At 29.4% G+C, this 15,619-nt stretch overlaps 1 protein-coding gene across 3 annotated transcripts in view; it reads right to left on the reverse strand.

Moving 5' to 3' along the window:
- LOC106469928 (ecotropic viral integration site 5 ortholog-like) overlaps positions 1–15,619 on the reverse strand; it is a 39,807-nt gene that overhangs the window by 8,203 nt on the left and 15,985 nt on the right. For all 3 annotated transcript variants that reach the window (XM_022398501.1, XM_022398500.1, XM_022398502.1), the window contains 7 exons: positions 14,693–14,753; positions 8,900–8,953; positions 7,572–7,739; positions 7,079–7,225; positions 6,683–6,832; positions 4,702–4,869; positions 3,887–4,033 (listed from right to left, as the gene is read on the reverse strand). In XM_022398501.1, the coding sequence (XP_022254209.1) occupies positions 3,887–4,033; positions 4,702–4,869; positions 6,683–6,832; positions 7,079–7,225; positions 7,572–7,739; positions 8,900–8,953; positions 14,693–14,753 (895 nt within the window). The remainder of the gene's footprint in view (positions 1–3,886; positions 4,034–4,701; positions 4,870–6,682; positions 6,833–7,078; positions 7,226–7,571; positions 7,740–8,899; positions 8,954–14,692; positions 14,754–15,619) is intronic.

The raw sequence follows: 15,619 nt of genomic DNA on the forward strand, positions 1-15,619 counted from the left end.
CCTCAAATTACCTTTGTGTAATCCTTAAAACCTTCTAAATGCAGTTAATACGTTTTTTTTCAGTAAAACTTTAGAGTTTACCCAATCTCAAAATGGGATTGGTCAATTCAACCAACCTTGTAACCACCCAGAAAAAAAAAATCTAAATAAACCTAAATAACCATTTTTTCTTTCTAGAATGACTTCAAATTGTAACATGAAACTACATTCATTTATCCTAAGTAGCTCTAAGTTCGTAACAGTATACATCTATTTATAATTAAATTTTGTTGTTTTATTGCCCTTTGAACTGTGTTTAACTACTATCCGTGCCATTATAAGTAGTAAATCTCTCGGAGAATGTGCATGTCACATTACGCTATCAAATCATATTACCCACAAGCTGCTTGCATGCATTGCTTGCCTTGTGAACCATTTTAATTATATTATTATTATTACTTATTTTACCTAATCTAGTCTTAAATAACTTAAAAAGATACGTATTTTTAAATTCTAGTTACTTTTATAATAATAAATAAAGACTAAATATGAAAAACAAGAAATAAAGTACTTACCCAATATTCTTTTTTCTTGTTCTCGATTGTCCAGGACAATTAAGCCTAATTGTTATAGTAATGCACTTAATTTTTTTATTAATTAAATCATGCACCAAAGAACACAGAATAATAACATGGAAAAAAACAGACAATATCCCTTACCTCTCAAAATTTTTCTGGCTTTCTAACTATGCGACAAGAGCCGTTACAAATTCATCCATGCTATTCATTAACTTTCCCATGGGAAAGAATCTTATACTGTGAGTGAAATTGACGATATTCTGTCTAGAATACAATACCTCATTTGATAGATGAAAACCTTGACTTTCAATTGGTTATAGGTAATATATAATGAAACGTAAGAGAACTATCAATAAATTGTGAAAGAGAGGATGTGACAAATGGGTGTGGCAGGAGGAGTCTGATTTTCTATTCGATAGCTCTGTAACAAAACATAATTGAAGATTATAAAAATTATGGTTTGTCTGAGCAATAACGATTTTATAGAGAGTAATTTAAGTTTAATTTCATACTTTTTCGAGGGGTGGTGGATAAAATAGGGATGATGACATGCTAAGACAAGAAATAAATGAAAACAGTTGGTGATCTTGTAACAAAAGCTTGGAAATGAAACAAAAAATGTGGGACTAAAAACCCTTACTTTTAAGTTTTAATGTACTTAAATTACCTATGTCTATGCCAACATGTATAATTATTCTAATTTTTTCCTAACACCTCTTGAAAATGTAGGGACAAAACTATATCTTGTTTCCCTCATTTCTTAGGTCACTGTGTGAAGTATGGTGATTTATAGAAAGGGTTCCCAAACTTGAGGCCATAGCAAATACACAATTCTGTTTTCAAGATTCATTGTGAGGGAGTCTCAGTCGTGATGTGAAATGTCCTGGGGAGAGGGAGTGGGGCTTGTGCTGAGAAAGTCTTGGAACCCTTGAATTATATTACTTTATTTTATTTGAAGTACAATCAATAGCTAGGTGTTGAGCAGAAAAGTTAGTTGAAGTAAGATTTCAATTTTGAAATAAAATAATCAAAAATAAAACTGTTACATTAATTTCTGTCCATACAAAGTTAAAACGGTTCCAGTCTCTTCCGACTGTTAAATTGACTTAGCAGTTACAGTTTTATATTAACCAAAAAAAAAACATGTTAATTCATGTCCTTCAAAAGACCAAATATAGTGCCAGTTTTCAATCTGAATGGTACCTTATATATATGTGGTCTAAACAAATAGATCAGAGACTCATAAGGCTGAGAAGAAACTGTTCTATATTTTGAGCTACTGACCAAAAAACAGCACCTATAAAGGTTCTGTCTAGTTCTTTGAGCAAAAGAACAGGACTGCCTATCATTTTTATAACATACCCAAAGCTCAAAGTGTGAAATGTATTCAGCAGCATCACGTCTTGAACTTTAGACCACCCAACTCACAGACAAACAATCCACTAAGCCACACTTAGACCAAACATCTTTTCATTCACATGAAGTATTTATCTGTAGTCTCTTTGCTTTACACTAAACCAATGGCAATAAATGTAAATATCACCATGCACCATAATTTGGAAAACACAGGACACATTTACAAAATAGCAATTTATAAGTTAAAAATATTTACATTTTAATATACAAGAAAGGATATTAAAATCAAATATTAAAAAAAGATGAACAGTTAAAAGGCAGATGTTTAATAAGTTAAAAATGATCAATTGATGTCAATATTCATAATAGTTTAAAATCCTTTTACTCCAAAATGTAGTTCAAACACTCATCATATTAAGAACCATACAAAAGTGATGAACATTGTAACCTTCTTCAAAGTTTTGTGAGACAAAAAAGAATTTCTAGTATCATTGGGAGCAAAAGAAAAATCAGGTAAAAATATTTTTTATACAAATACTTAATGTATAACATAAATGTATTTGAACATAATAAGACCGTCTCATCTGATGTAGAGTTTTTAAACGTGTTTGAAAGTTTATGGGTTCAAATACACCTCAATTATAGATCAATGAAGTATTAGTTTGAAAATCTGTTTCTCATCTTAGAAGTTACTTTATACCTTAGACTATTAACTCTTCCTCTACTAGCATCTTCTTCTGTGCATGTCACGAGGTTTTTAGTGAGTTGCATTCAAAATTTAATTAAAACTACTTTCTTTCATGCTATATCATTAAGTATAGCATAAAAACGTAGCTAATAATCCATATTTTAATAGTATACAAGATTTAAATTCTTAATTTTATAAGGCAATATTAAGAAGAATCCTAAATTTCCTCTAGTGAGCAAGTTGCCAGATTTTCTCTCTCTAGGTATCCCCTCTTCTCTACTTTATTTACTACTGCCCAAGAAGCATGAAATTTAATGTCAATTTCTCACTAAAATGTTGTAAATGCTCAGACAAAGCATAACTTTTATGGCTTTCAATCTTATTTAGTTACAGAGCCATCAAATAGAAAATCAGGCCCCTCTTGCTACATCCATCTGTCATGTCCTCTCTTACAGGAATTGCCAATAGTTCTCTTTGAAATTCAGTACTATGGTATTTATAACAAATAGAAAAGCCCAGGTTTTCATTTAACAAGTGATATATTATATTATGTTGCTTTCTGTACAGAGAATTGTAAATTTCATTTTCAGTACAAGCTTTATTCCCATGAGAAACACATTGACTAGGTAAGACGAATTTGTAACAGTTCTTGTTGCATAGTTAGAAAGCCAGGAAAATTGTGATAGTTAAGGGACATTGTCTGTTTTTTGCATGTTATTATTCTGCATTCTTTGATGCATGATTTAATTAAATAAAAACTTGTTTAGTTCAGTACTTCCATTAGTATAAAAAAAGTATGGTTAAGTGTCATCAACAGTCAACAGAAAAAATTAAAAATGTTTATTCTTTATTTATTATTATAAAAGTAAAATGTAAAAATAGGAAATGGTTTAGGTTAGTTAAGGTTAGATTAGGTAAAATAAATAACAATAGCACTAACATAAACTATGATTTACTTCATTAGTAAATCTGATTTTTGTATATACAAAAGACTTGTAATGTTTACTGAAAGTCTACCAAGTTTTGTGAAGATATACATACTGTATTAAGAATTATAGCAAAGAAACTATAATGAGTAAAAAATGGTTACAAGGTTGGTCAATTCTAGAATTTGAATACTTCCTGTAATTTTAACCAACAAAAAACATGAACAATTGCCCAAGAATATAACTGTATATATCTTTCCATATTCCTACTAACATAACATGTGAGCAAACTAATTCTTAGATTAAAAGTCTGAATATTTTATAAAAACCCATCAAAGAAAAATGCAAACTGATATTACCTTAGAATCCAGATTTGCATATTTTATTTGTTCTTCTTTCAACTGGTTTTGGAGATCTTTCTCTCTCTCTACTGTCTCATCCATGGTTTTATGGAGTGTTTTGACTTTTTCTTCTTGATGTGTTATTTGGTTTAATGTTACTTGGTTCTGTACAGTAAATATATTATAAGCAATTTCTATTTTAGAGAGAAAATATACATAATTGTATTTGTCATTAAAAATTAATCTATTCAAAACACTTTGGGTGGTTTTATCATTGTTTTTAACCTATAAATCAAATAAACTAAGAAAAACAAAGTTATTTACAGTTCACAGTCAGCTAGAAAACTAAATACATGAAACTTAAATTACCACGTGTATAGCTAAATGCTCCTTTTAGTTCTTCCATTTTGGCTTTAAACTATGACACAGTACAAATTGAAATATTGTAAGTGAACAACAATACCTCAAAACTTGAAATTTCAGTACTTGCTTTAAAGCATGGCTAAAGATAGAACAGTAAATGAGAGAATTTTGAGAACTTTCAGCTGACAGTCCTAAAATGAAGATGGTCTTTAGAAAACTGTACCTCAAATGATTCAGTTCACTCTAGTAATTGAAACTAACTTTTTAAACAGTATAAAGATAATAAAAATATTGAACTTCTCGTTTTCTAGTTTATGAAGTGTTAGGTAGATAAAAGAAATATATGAAAGCATTAACAGCATTATATTCGTGTTTCTATTTATCTTATTTCAGAAAATAAAGATAATTAAAAAGGAACGATTAAATGTGAAAGCATTTTAATCAAGGTTTATGAAAGGACAATGATTCACCTGAGCTTCTAGTTCCATTACTTTCTGATGAAGTTCCTTGAGCTCTGCTATAGCATCAGCTTCATGCATCCTAGCTGAGATAAGTTCTTCTTGAAGTTGCATGATCAGTGTTTTCTCCCGTTTCTTGGAAGACAGGGGCGAACCTGCTTTAGATTCATCTAGATGTTGCTAGAGTTGTAAAATTAAACACAAAATTAAAATTCCAACTTTCGTGTAGTAGAGACAAGTACTGTTGGAAGTACCTGGTTATCACACAAAGCTTTTAATATAAAAGCTTAACTTTAAAGATAAAAATATTTTGAAATCTAGTACTTTTATATCTACATTCCTCCTCAATAAGTTTGGCAAAAATTATAGTTATAGGAGTTGCTAAGACAATATTTGAGGTCATAGCATCTAATCTTCTTGCTTACTGAAAATATAAACCAGAAAGTTAAACCCACATGCCATGCCCTCCTGTCACATCTTGTCTTTCAAAAATGGCAATAATTCTCTCTGACATTTGTTATTGGATTATTTATAACCAACAGAAAGAGCAGGTTTTAATCTACTGAATTCTTTATAAAATTAACTCATTCTAATGAGGGTTTTTGAATTATTTAGCCAACAGGTTTATTGTTTACTGCCAACATCACCTTGACCAGCTAACAGAATTATTGTAATCCACTTACAGCTTATTTATAAAGCCAATTAAATTATAATACTTGTAGGACATTGTATTCTTTTGTTTTATTAGCATGTTTTAAATTGCATATCGAAAATAAATAAAAATAACAAAAAGTACTACCAACAAACCTACCATAGAGTACGATTAAATATTGAGACTTAAAAACTTGAAAAAGTACAAAACCCATATGTAAACACCAAAAATTTTTTATGTATATTTTTTGTTGTTGTAATAGTAACTAACATGTAAAATCCAGAAAATTACTAAGTAGAATTACCCTGCTGTGATAAATTACTTTTACCATACTCTTCAAGTGCAGTTGTAAAGCAATATATTTAAATGACCAGGAGATTCGAAAATAATTAGTTTTGAATGTAAGAATGTTTCTTAAATAGCGTGAAATCGTTCGTTACAATACGTAATCATTCCAGAAAGAAGAAAATGGTAATTTAAATTTATTTCATATTTTTCAACTTTACATTTTACCTTACATTACTGATTCTGTTACAGTTAATAAAAATAAAACATATAAAATATAATTTTTTTTTCTGAAAAAAAAAAAGTTTGATATTCATTTAGGAGGTTTTAGAGGTTATGAAAATTTAATATGAAAAGAAAGATTTTTATTCCTAACGTGAAAATATTTTGCACTGAAACTTACTCGGTAAAGGCTTCATAAATTCAGATAAAAATCTTTAGTAAATATACTTTATTAAAAATCAGATTTTTTGTGTAACAGACATGTAGTGTTTACTAAAAGTTTGCCAAAGTTCCTGAAGATACATTTATTCAAATTCACAATTATAATATGTATAATTTCATGGTAACATGGTTAGTTAAAATGACCGAGCTCACATATGGAGTTAGAAAAAAACAACTGAAATTTAGTACTTCTGTAGCTCTCCTATATAAAACCTAGCTTCAAATACAAAACAAATTATGAAATTTAGTATTTATTTAGAATATTCAAAAATCAAGTTATTAATTATCCCAGAAAGAACTTTTGCAAATAAAAAAGGTGTTTTACTTTGTGCAAACTGTGGATTTTTCAAATAGGAAAATACTTTAGGAAATCAAAAGAAATCTGGTTGACAACAGCATCAGGAAAGAATATCTATGTAACTCCCAAGAGTAAATACATTAACTAAAGTATAAATTTTGCTATGTCAACAAGTAAACTAAAAAATGTATGTGCTTTCTGCTACAGTCAATATAAATTCCAATAATAAATATACATTTGGGTAGCATTGACTTTTTGTAGGCTTTACAACAGTTTATCAAAAACGGATACTAGTAGACTAAAACTAGATTTACCAGCCAGACTATTTGTAAATCAGACACTTTTTGTCGAAGTTCTTTCATGGACAAGTTTGCTTCAGCCTCTCTTAGTTTAACAGAAATCAGTTCTTCTTGCAATTGAGCTAGTGTCTTATCAGGAGTAGTTTCTCGTAGTTGCTTGTTGGCCTAAAGAATAAAAAAAGAACAGATTTAATTAATTATGGTACCTTTATATTTACCAGTATAGTAAAATATAGACAAAACAAAAACAGTAAAGGGTTTTCTAATGATTTTTTATTATTTTTGAACACATCTTCCAGCTTAGTTTGAATTAAAGTATATCCATCAATTCAATAATCCTTTTATAATAATAATAAAAACAACAATAAAAAATAAGAACGAAAACAAAACAATCAAAACTAAAGTTCTCACCTCTTCCAGCTCTTGGATTCGCCCTTTTAAATCTTGCATAATTTCGTCTTTCTCTGCTTCTCGAAGCTTGACCACTACTAGTTCTTCCTGTAATGACTGTATCAAGTTGTCACTAGAGTTTTCAATGGATGGAGGTTGTGATCCAGCCTATTACCAATAGATGACAAAGAGATAAATTTCACTCATGAGAGATAAGTGAAAATTTAAATATAAGCAGATGAAAAATATTATCAAAAATCATACATAAAAAGGATTGTTAAAACAAACTAATTTTTAACTTAAATAACAAGATGTGATTTAGTTAAACACTTTAATTAATATTTTGTTGATTAATTAGGCAAAATTCATACAAAAGAAAATATGCATACACATGTTATATTACACATTGATGTAACTACCCTCTTCACATCACACGCATACTGAAGGATCAAATATCAGCATATTATTAGGCTCTTATAAATATTATTGAAAAAAAAGTTTGGGGATTTATTACCTCACTAAGAGCTCGGACTTGTTGATAAGCCAAATCCAATTCTTCTTTAACCGTTTGTTCTTTATCTCTAAGATCTGCTAACTCTTGTTTGATGGTAAAGTTATCTTCAACTTCTTGAGCACGGCTAACCTGACCCTGGATGAGCCGGTCTGCTAGAGCTGAGCTTTCCTGAAAAAAGACATTGTTCTAAGCACTTGTACAATCAAAGCATAAGACATATATTTAAGTGTTAAGTTAACAATATATATCACATAACCAAGCATGCCTTTATATAAAAAGCTCTGGTTGGAGATTATTAGAATACGTAACCATGTAATATATATGAAACTTATATTTTCATTCCTTCCTTTTCTACTCAATGCTTTGCATAATGGAAACAACCATACAAGACATAATTTATAAAGGTTTGAGTGTTAAAGTTTTTGTGAAAGTACATATTTGTAAAGCTTTACAAAATATTCCCAATTAAAATTACTTTACATTATATTTCACTGTTGTTGAAACTGAGAGTTTAAGGTTAAGAGGAATGGGCATTAAAGTAATAGTTTCATTCAAATACTTCCATCACGAAATCAATACGAAACAACCCTAGAAATAAAAATAAGAATGCATGATATGTATGAAGTTAGGATCATCAACAGAGCCTTAAAAAATGTAGTTCCAAGAAAGCCTATAAGAAAAAGTTCCAGTTGAAATATCCAATCTTTCTTATGTAATAAGAGATTTGTGAAAGACAATCATTAGACATTTACACTGTAAGCAAAAAAGTGAAGTTGGTCTATAATGGTGTGTGCTATATTATTGGAACTGATGGTATTATGAACAGGAAACAGTATAAAAACATCCTGTACTCAGTGGACTAAAGTTAATTGTTACAGATAATGATACAAAACATATGGACCTGATGAACAAAAGTTACTTGAAAGAAGATGAAAAAGCTAGAAATATAACAGTGAAAAATGACCAGCTCAAAGGCTCATTCCTAATGCACAAATTGACAAGTAATGTTGCAAACAAAATGTAAACTAACCTACAGCAACCCTGGGACAATGCACAGCTAAATGAAAATATTGTTGACAATCTCAAAGTTATTACTCGAACTTTTATGTTCTAAAATGAGCTTATTATATCCAAGACTCTAAAATTAAGTATAAATATAACAAGTAAAACAATACAACATTATTCTTTTGCAACCTTTCTTTAAAACTTTAGTGTTGATATTTTAGGATCAAGACCTTGAACACTATTTTGTGTGTGTGTTTGTGTGTATGTATTTTAAAAGAGCTATCATACTATGGCATTCTCACTAATCAGTTCAAACAGCCCACCTGTTCCAAGTTTTCTATCCTCTGTCTCAATAGTCTGTTCTCAGTACGCAACCTCTGTCAGTAAGAAAAAAGATACATAAAGTAAATACACAGTTGTAAAATTAGATGGAGAATAAGAGTTATGTTGTAAATTGTGAAGTGATCCAAAACAAACAATCAAATAACTTTTTATTTTTTTCAAAACAACAATTTAGATGTATTTTGTGATATTTAATTTTTTTTCATACAAACTTGTATTGATAAAAAAGTTCCAAACAAAACTACCCTACAAATCAATTATTTCCTTATGCTGTTTTAACTGCCTAAAAAACAAGTTTTTACATTTAACTTCTTTATTACGGTATAATCCTTCTCAAGTCTACAAAGTGAAAAAAAAACATTTTCACATGACTGAAATACAAGATATGTATTCCTAAGTAGATAATAAAGATCACTATAACAAGAAGCTACAGTTCTTATTGATGACATTCATTTTTTTCAAAGAACTACCAATTTATAATATAATATTCTCATTTCTTAATTGGAATACAACTTAGTTTAAAAAAATGAAAACAGAATAACATGAATACTTGCTGCTCTTCACTACCTTGACTGGTGATTTATGTGTTACCAACCTATATTTAAGGCTTTAACAAGCATTCACTGTGGTTACTATCGAAGATTGTCAATTCTTTACAGCAACTGTAAATATTCACTAGCCTGATGCCCAAAACTACAAAAGTTTGAGTTTGGGCTATTGTGAAGTTCATACATAAATTGCTCAGTTATTTAGAGCAGTACTGTTTGAATGAAATATATGCATATTAAAAAAAAAACAACTGTATTTGATTATAGAAATTTAAAAAACTGCTACCTGTTATTTTTTCTTTCTTAAAATTTTTAAGTATTTACTGTTAAGTGAAATATTTGTAAAATTTGTAGCCTATTTATTGACAATAAACTAATCTATCATAAGTATAACATTCTAATATATGTGCATGATTCAAATACTGACTCATAATTTAGATGCCCTATTATTTAGTTTTGTGTTTAACTCTTTTGCAATGGGCTCAGGATAAAATACAGAGTTCGTATTCACATTAGCACTCGTTAAGTATTTATACTATAACTTCTAACATAGTATGTGTATTTTCACAAAATTTGGTAGACTTTTGGGTAACATTACAAGTCTTTGTTACACAAAAAATCAGATTTTTTTAATGAAGTATTTTTACTAAAAATTTGTTTATGAATATATCAAGTCTGTTTTGTTACTAGTCTGAGTGCACAGTGATTTTCATGTTAAGATTAAAATACTTTTCTTTGTCCTAAAACTTCCTAAATACATTTCAAATGCTTATTTTCAGTATAACTTTATATTTTATCTTTTTTTAAATTCTATACAAGATTAGTCAATTTGACCAACTTAGTAACCACCAAAAAAAATTGAAATATATCTAAATTACCCTATTTTTCTTTCTAGAATGATTTCAAATTGTAACATGAAATGACATTTTTTAGCCTAAGTAACCTTAAACTCGTAACAGTATAGAACTATTTATATTTAAATCTTATTGCCCATTGAACTGTGTCTAACTACTATTTGGATCATTACAAGTTTTAAATCCCTTGGGAAAGTTGGGGCTCATGTTACACTATCGTATTACTTTACTCACGAGCTACTCCGAGCTGCTTACGTGTGTGCCTTGTGAAATTGTTTATTGTTTTACATAATTTAACCTTAACTAGCCTAAAAGATTCCTATTTTTACATTTTAGTTACTTTTATAATAATAAATAATAAAAGAATACATATGAAAAACAAGAAATAAAGTACTTACCTTGATCTCCTTTTTTTGTTGTCAACTACTGATGACACTTAAAGCTATTTTTTTTGTACTAATGGTAGTAATGCACTAAATAGTTTTTATTTAATTAAATAATGCACCAAAGAACATAAAACTAATAACATTCAAAAAGCAGACAATGTCCTATAATTATCACAATTGTTATGACTTTCTAACTATGGGACAAGAGCTGTTACAAATTCATCCATGCAAGTCAATATCTTCCCTATGGGAACGAAGCTTGTACTAAAAGAGAAATTGACAATTTTCTTTTCAGAAAACAGTGTAATATAATATTAGGTCATCAAGATATTAATACTGCTTTTTTTAGATGAAAAAACCTGACCAACTTATATATCAAAACAAAACATTTACTAAATGAAATAGTCTCCATTCTAAGTGATGATGCTTTTCCATCTTACAATCAGGTTGTTAATGCTCTGATTAATCAAATCACTTGTCTTTGAAGCAAAAAAAAACACATGTTGATGTCCTCTTTAACACCTTCCACATTTGCATACGTTTTCCCATAAGATGGTATTGCATCAAACAATAAAGATGGTAATCTGATGGTGCCATATCTGGAGAATATGGTGGATGGGGGAGAATTTCCCAATTCCATAATCTTGTGTTGCGTCAAACATGCCACATGTGGATGTTCAAGTGCATTACGTGCCAAAAGAGACAAAGCAACATTCATACGTTGGAAACGATGATCACCAGAGAGGTCGTGAGGCACCCAAACACCTTCTTTAAGGAATTTTCCCATGTTCCTTATATGTTTACATATTGTTTCATGAGAGACATGCAATTTCAGGGCCATTTCACAAGTGTGTTACCTTGGGTTAGACTCAACAAGCATCTTCAGAGCATCAATATCATTACTAACAAAATTTGCTTAGTCATCGTTGACACTTACAAACACTCAACACATTTCCATAAACTTTGATATTCTTTGTGGCTACAGAGGCATTGTTTCCATTCAAACAGCATTACATGTTGAATGTGTGTCTCATCATGTGCCATCACTATAAGGGGTTAGAGTATAATAAACTTTACACATTATGTAGGCTACACTAACATGATGTTTAGGTGGTTCATTTAACTATTATACGTGATGTACGTTATTTAGGGGGTGGTTAATGAAAGTTTTACAAAACACAACATTAATTTCCTGACGACCTAATACATCATTTGACAGATGAAAATCTTGGCTTTCTATTGCTTATAAATAATATAATATTATACATAAGAGAGAACTGTGAATAAATCCTTAAAGAGAGGATGTGACAAGTGAATATGGCAAAAGGGGTCTGATTTTATAAAAATTGTTTTGTCTGAGCGATGACAACTTGATAGTGAGTAATTTACCTTAAATTTCATACTTATTGGAGGGGTGGTGAATAAATTATGGAAGAGGGGAGCCTCAAGAATAAATGTCCCATTTCTCACACTATGGGAAATTCAGGAATTTTTTAATATTGCCTTATAAAATCAAGAACTAAAAATTGTACACTATTAAAATATGGATTATTAGCTAAGATTTTATGCTATGCAAATTGGCATAACATAAATAAAAAGTAGTTTAATTACATTTTTAATGGGACATGAGCAGTGAAGGCTGTAAAAATTATGGTTTGTTTGAGCAATAACAATCTTATAGAGAGTAATTTATGATTAATTTCGTACATTTTTGAGGGGTAGTGGATAAAATAAAGATGATGACATGTTAAGACAAAATGTGACAATGGGTCACAGTAGTGGAAATTCAGGATTTTTTAAAATATTTCCTTGTAGAACTAATAACTTAAACCTTGTACTCTATTAAAATATGGATTATTAGCTAATATTTTATGCTATTATAATTGGTATAACATAAACAAAAAGTAGTTTAATAAAATTTTGAATGTAAGACACTAAAACATTGTGTCATGTGCAGTAAAGGTTACCCGGGGAGATAGAGTTGAGAAGGGTATGCTGAGTCCAAGAAATTAAAGAACAATAAGATTTTGTAAGATGTCATAGCATTGTGCACAAAATAGTTGAGCCAAGGTTAGAATAACATGTTATAGTTATTGTTTTACATGGAAAATTACCAACATTCTGACTGCTGGCTACATAGACTGATGTTATGGATAACAGGAGTCAGAAGTTTCAGATATCAGAGATACAGTTCAGTTTGAGTCCACCTCCTGATCCAGAATATATGCAACAAGTGCCATTGAGAAATTCTACCACACCAATTTTGTGCAAGTTAACTCGATGTTTGCTTCATCTAGTGATGTAAATTCTCTAGTATGTCTATAGAATCATTAAGAATTGAAGTGACTGACCAGTTGTTAAATGTTGTAGAAATTCTAATGAGTAGATTGGAAGAATTATTAAAAATACTATACAAATTGATAAAAATAATTTATGTGTATTATATGCATGTTTTATGTCCTTTCAATGTGCTGGTTGTATTCATTGTTCTTTACATAAACCTCCTCAAGATGGTAGCTTGTAAACCTTACTCACGACTACATAAAAATATTCTGGAAATAAATAAATTTATATGTTAAAAGTGGAAGTTGAACCCATGACTCACAACACATCCACCTGTTACATTTAAATACATCAGAAATACTCCTTTATGTATGTAGACTAGTTCTCCTATCTATAATTTTATGGCTGTGTCACATATAATGTAGTAGGTTGTATTATATTCAATGTGAAAGGAATACCATTATTCTGTTATGCAGCTGTCATGATGTCAAGAAAATAGTTCAAAAAATCAATTAAAGACAAAAATACAAAACCGTATAACCCAAGCACTTTCGAGAGGAGGACCTTTCTTCATCATGAGCGTATTGGGATCCTTGTTATGTAGCCTGATTATGTGATTGATGGCACCCTAGTCATCATGATAAGTGTGTAATAACTTATTCGTTCTAGTAAAATTTAACAGTTAAGAAAGTAGGATTTTAGAATGGGACTAGTAAATCACTATAACATCTTTAAGCACCTTAACTGATTTTTACCAATTCATTGCCACACTGACAACACATGTGAAATGTGACTGTGCATGCAAGACTATACAAGATAAATTCATGTTCTACTGATGGTGACAGACCATTCTAGCAACATACAATTACTGTACTTTCCCTAATATTAACAATAATGTTGTGCAACAGAACGTTTAAGATTAAAAATTTGCAATGTACATTTTATAACTCAATTAAATGCCTTATGGCATTTTGAAGTGGCTATAAGCTCTCATAATCCATTATGCTCATAAAAAATTACATGTATTCAGGAGATTAAGAACAACTTCGCACTGTCCAGCCTATCCGGTGGGTCAGCTGTAAGTTTACGAAGTTAAAACACTAAAATCTGGGATTCGATTTCTCTCGATGAACAGTATAGACAGCAAACCATATAGTTTTGCACTAAGAAAATAACAGCCTATACTGTTGACCTAAAATGGGATATGGGAAATCTTATTATTATACACACTTTTTTTTATCCACATTATGATCATTAACTTTTTATTTATCCTATAAATTAGTATTGAACAATGCTTTAACACATTTAATAATGGATAGTAGTCTCTATCTTTCATCCTTTTAAACTATAGTTAACAAAGAAGTAAACTATAAAATCCAAGATAATGTTTCCCATGGAGAATATTTGACAAGTTAAGCATATTCCATTATGTTTATTTAATAGTATATCTAGAATAATTAGTTAACCACGACGAGAATAGAGTTAATGTAGGAGATAAACTATTGTTAAAATCTGATGCATGACAGCTAAAATAGCAGTTGCACAAATAAAAAAAATGTCTTTTTAACAACAGTCTAGAATAGATGTTCTATAATAATATTTTAAAAGTAAAAGTCATACATTATAGTTATCTACTGGTCATCAACATAGTCAAAGTTTAATGACATGCTATTAACTTTCTTACTATTTTAATATAACCTCACCCTCATTTCAATCAATTCTTCATGTTCTTTGACCTTTAATGCTGTATAATCTTTCTCAAGTCTAGAAAATGACAGACAACAAAATACATTAAAAAAATTATCTTGTTTTACAAAATTATTAGAATATTTCAAAGTCTCTTCCAAAGATACACTAAACAAACGTTCATTCTGACAGGATTTGTAACCAAAACTAACTTCTTAAAGTCAAAACTTTTATAACAATGGAAACTGCAGGTGCTTTTTAAAACATTTTTTAAAATTTATCTTTTTTAAATGAAATCACTCTACAGAATTATAACATTAATTAAGTAATTTTTAAGATTAATCAATGTACTAGTTACCAGAAATTAAGACAATAATAATAATAGATTATTACTCTTCAATTTCTGGGATTTTAACATTTTTTTGTAATATTACCCCATAATTTTGCTATTGTCTCTATTCCCTACTACTTTCATATGCTATTCAATTTTAATAGTATACCATTGTACCAAAAATTAAAAAAAAGTTGTTCAAAATATTCTTTATCCATAGATGCAAAACAAAAGCATGAGTTTTACACACCCACTTTTTTCATCCAGTGTGTAAAATATTTTTAACATAACATTTTCAGAGAAATTAATTTATTTTAGTGTACGAAAAGCAACTTAACTTGAATATTCTAAACATTCCTACTTCCTTTGCTATGAATATGCACCCCAAGTTAAACTGAAATTCTCACAAAGTCAAACAATGATAAGAAAAAATTAACACCATTTTTCAATAAAACTTTCTGCACCTTATGGTACAAGACAATATATAATATCTCATCTTTTTTTATAATTTTAATAGCAGTCAACATTTTAAAATGTAACTGATATACTTTGGGAATAACAATATTCTAATGCTTGTTTGTTTTGAATTTTCACGCAAAGCTACACGAGGGCT

The sequence above is a fragment of the Limulus polyphemus genome, unplaced genomic scaffold (genome assembly GCF_000517525.1).
Source record: "Limulus polyphemus unplaced genomic scaffold, Limulus_polyphemus-2.1.2 Scaffold3727, whole genome shotgun sequence".
NCBI lineage: Eukaryota > Metazoa > Arthropoda > Merostomata > Xiphosura > Limulidae > Limulus > Limulus polyphemus.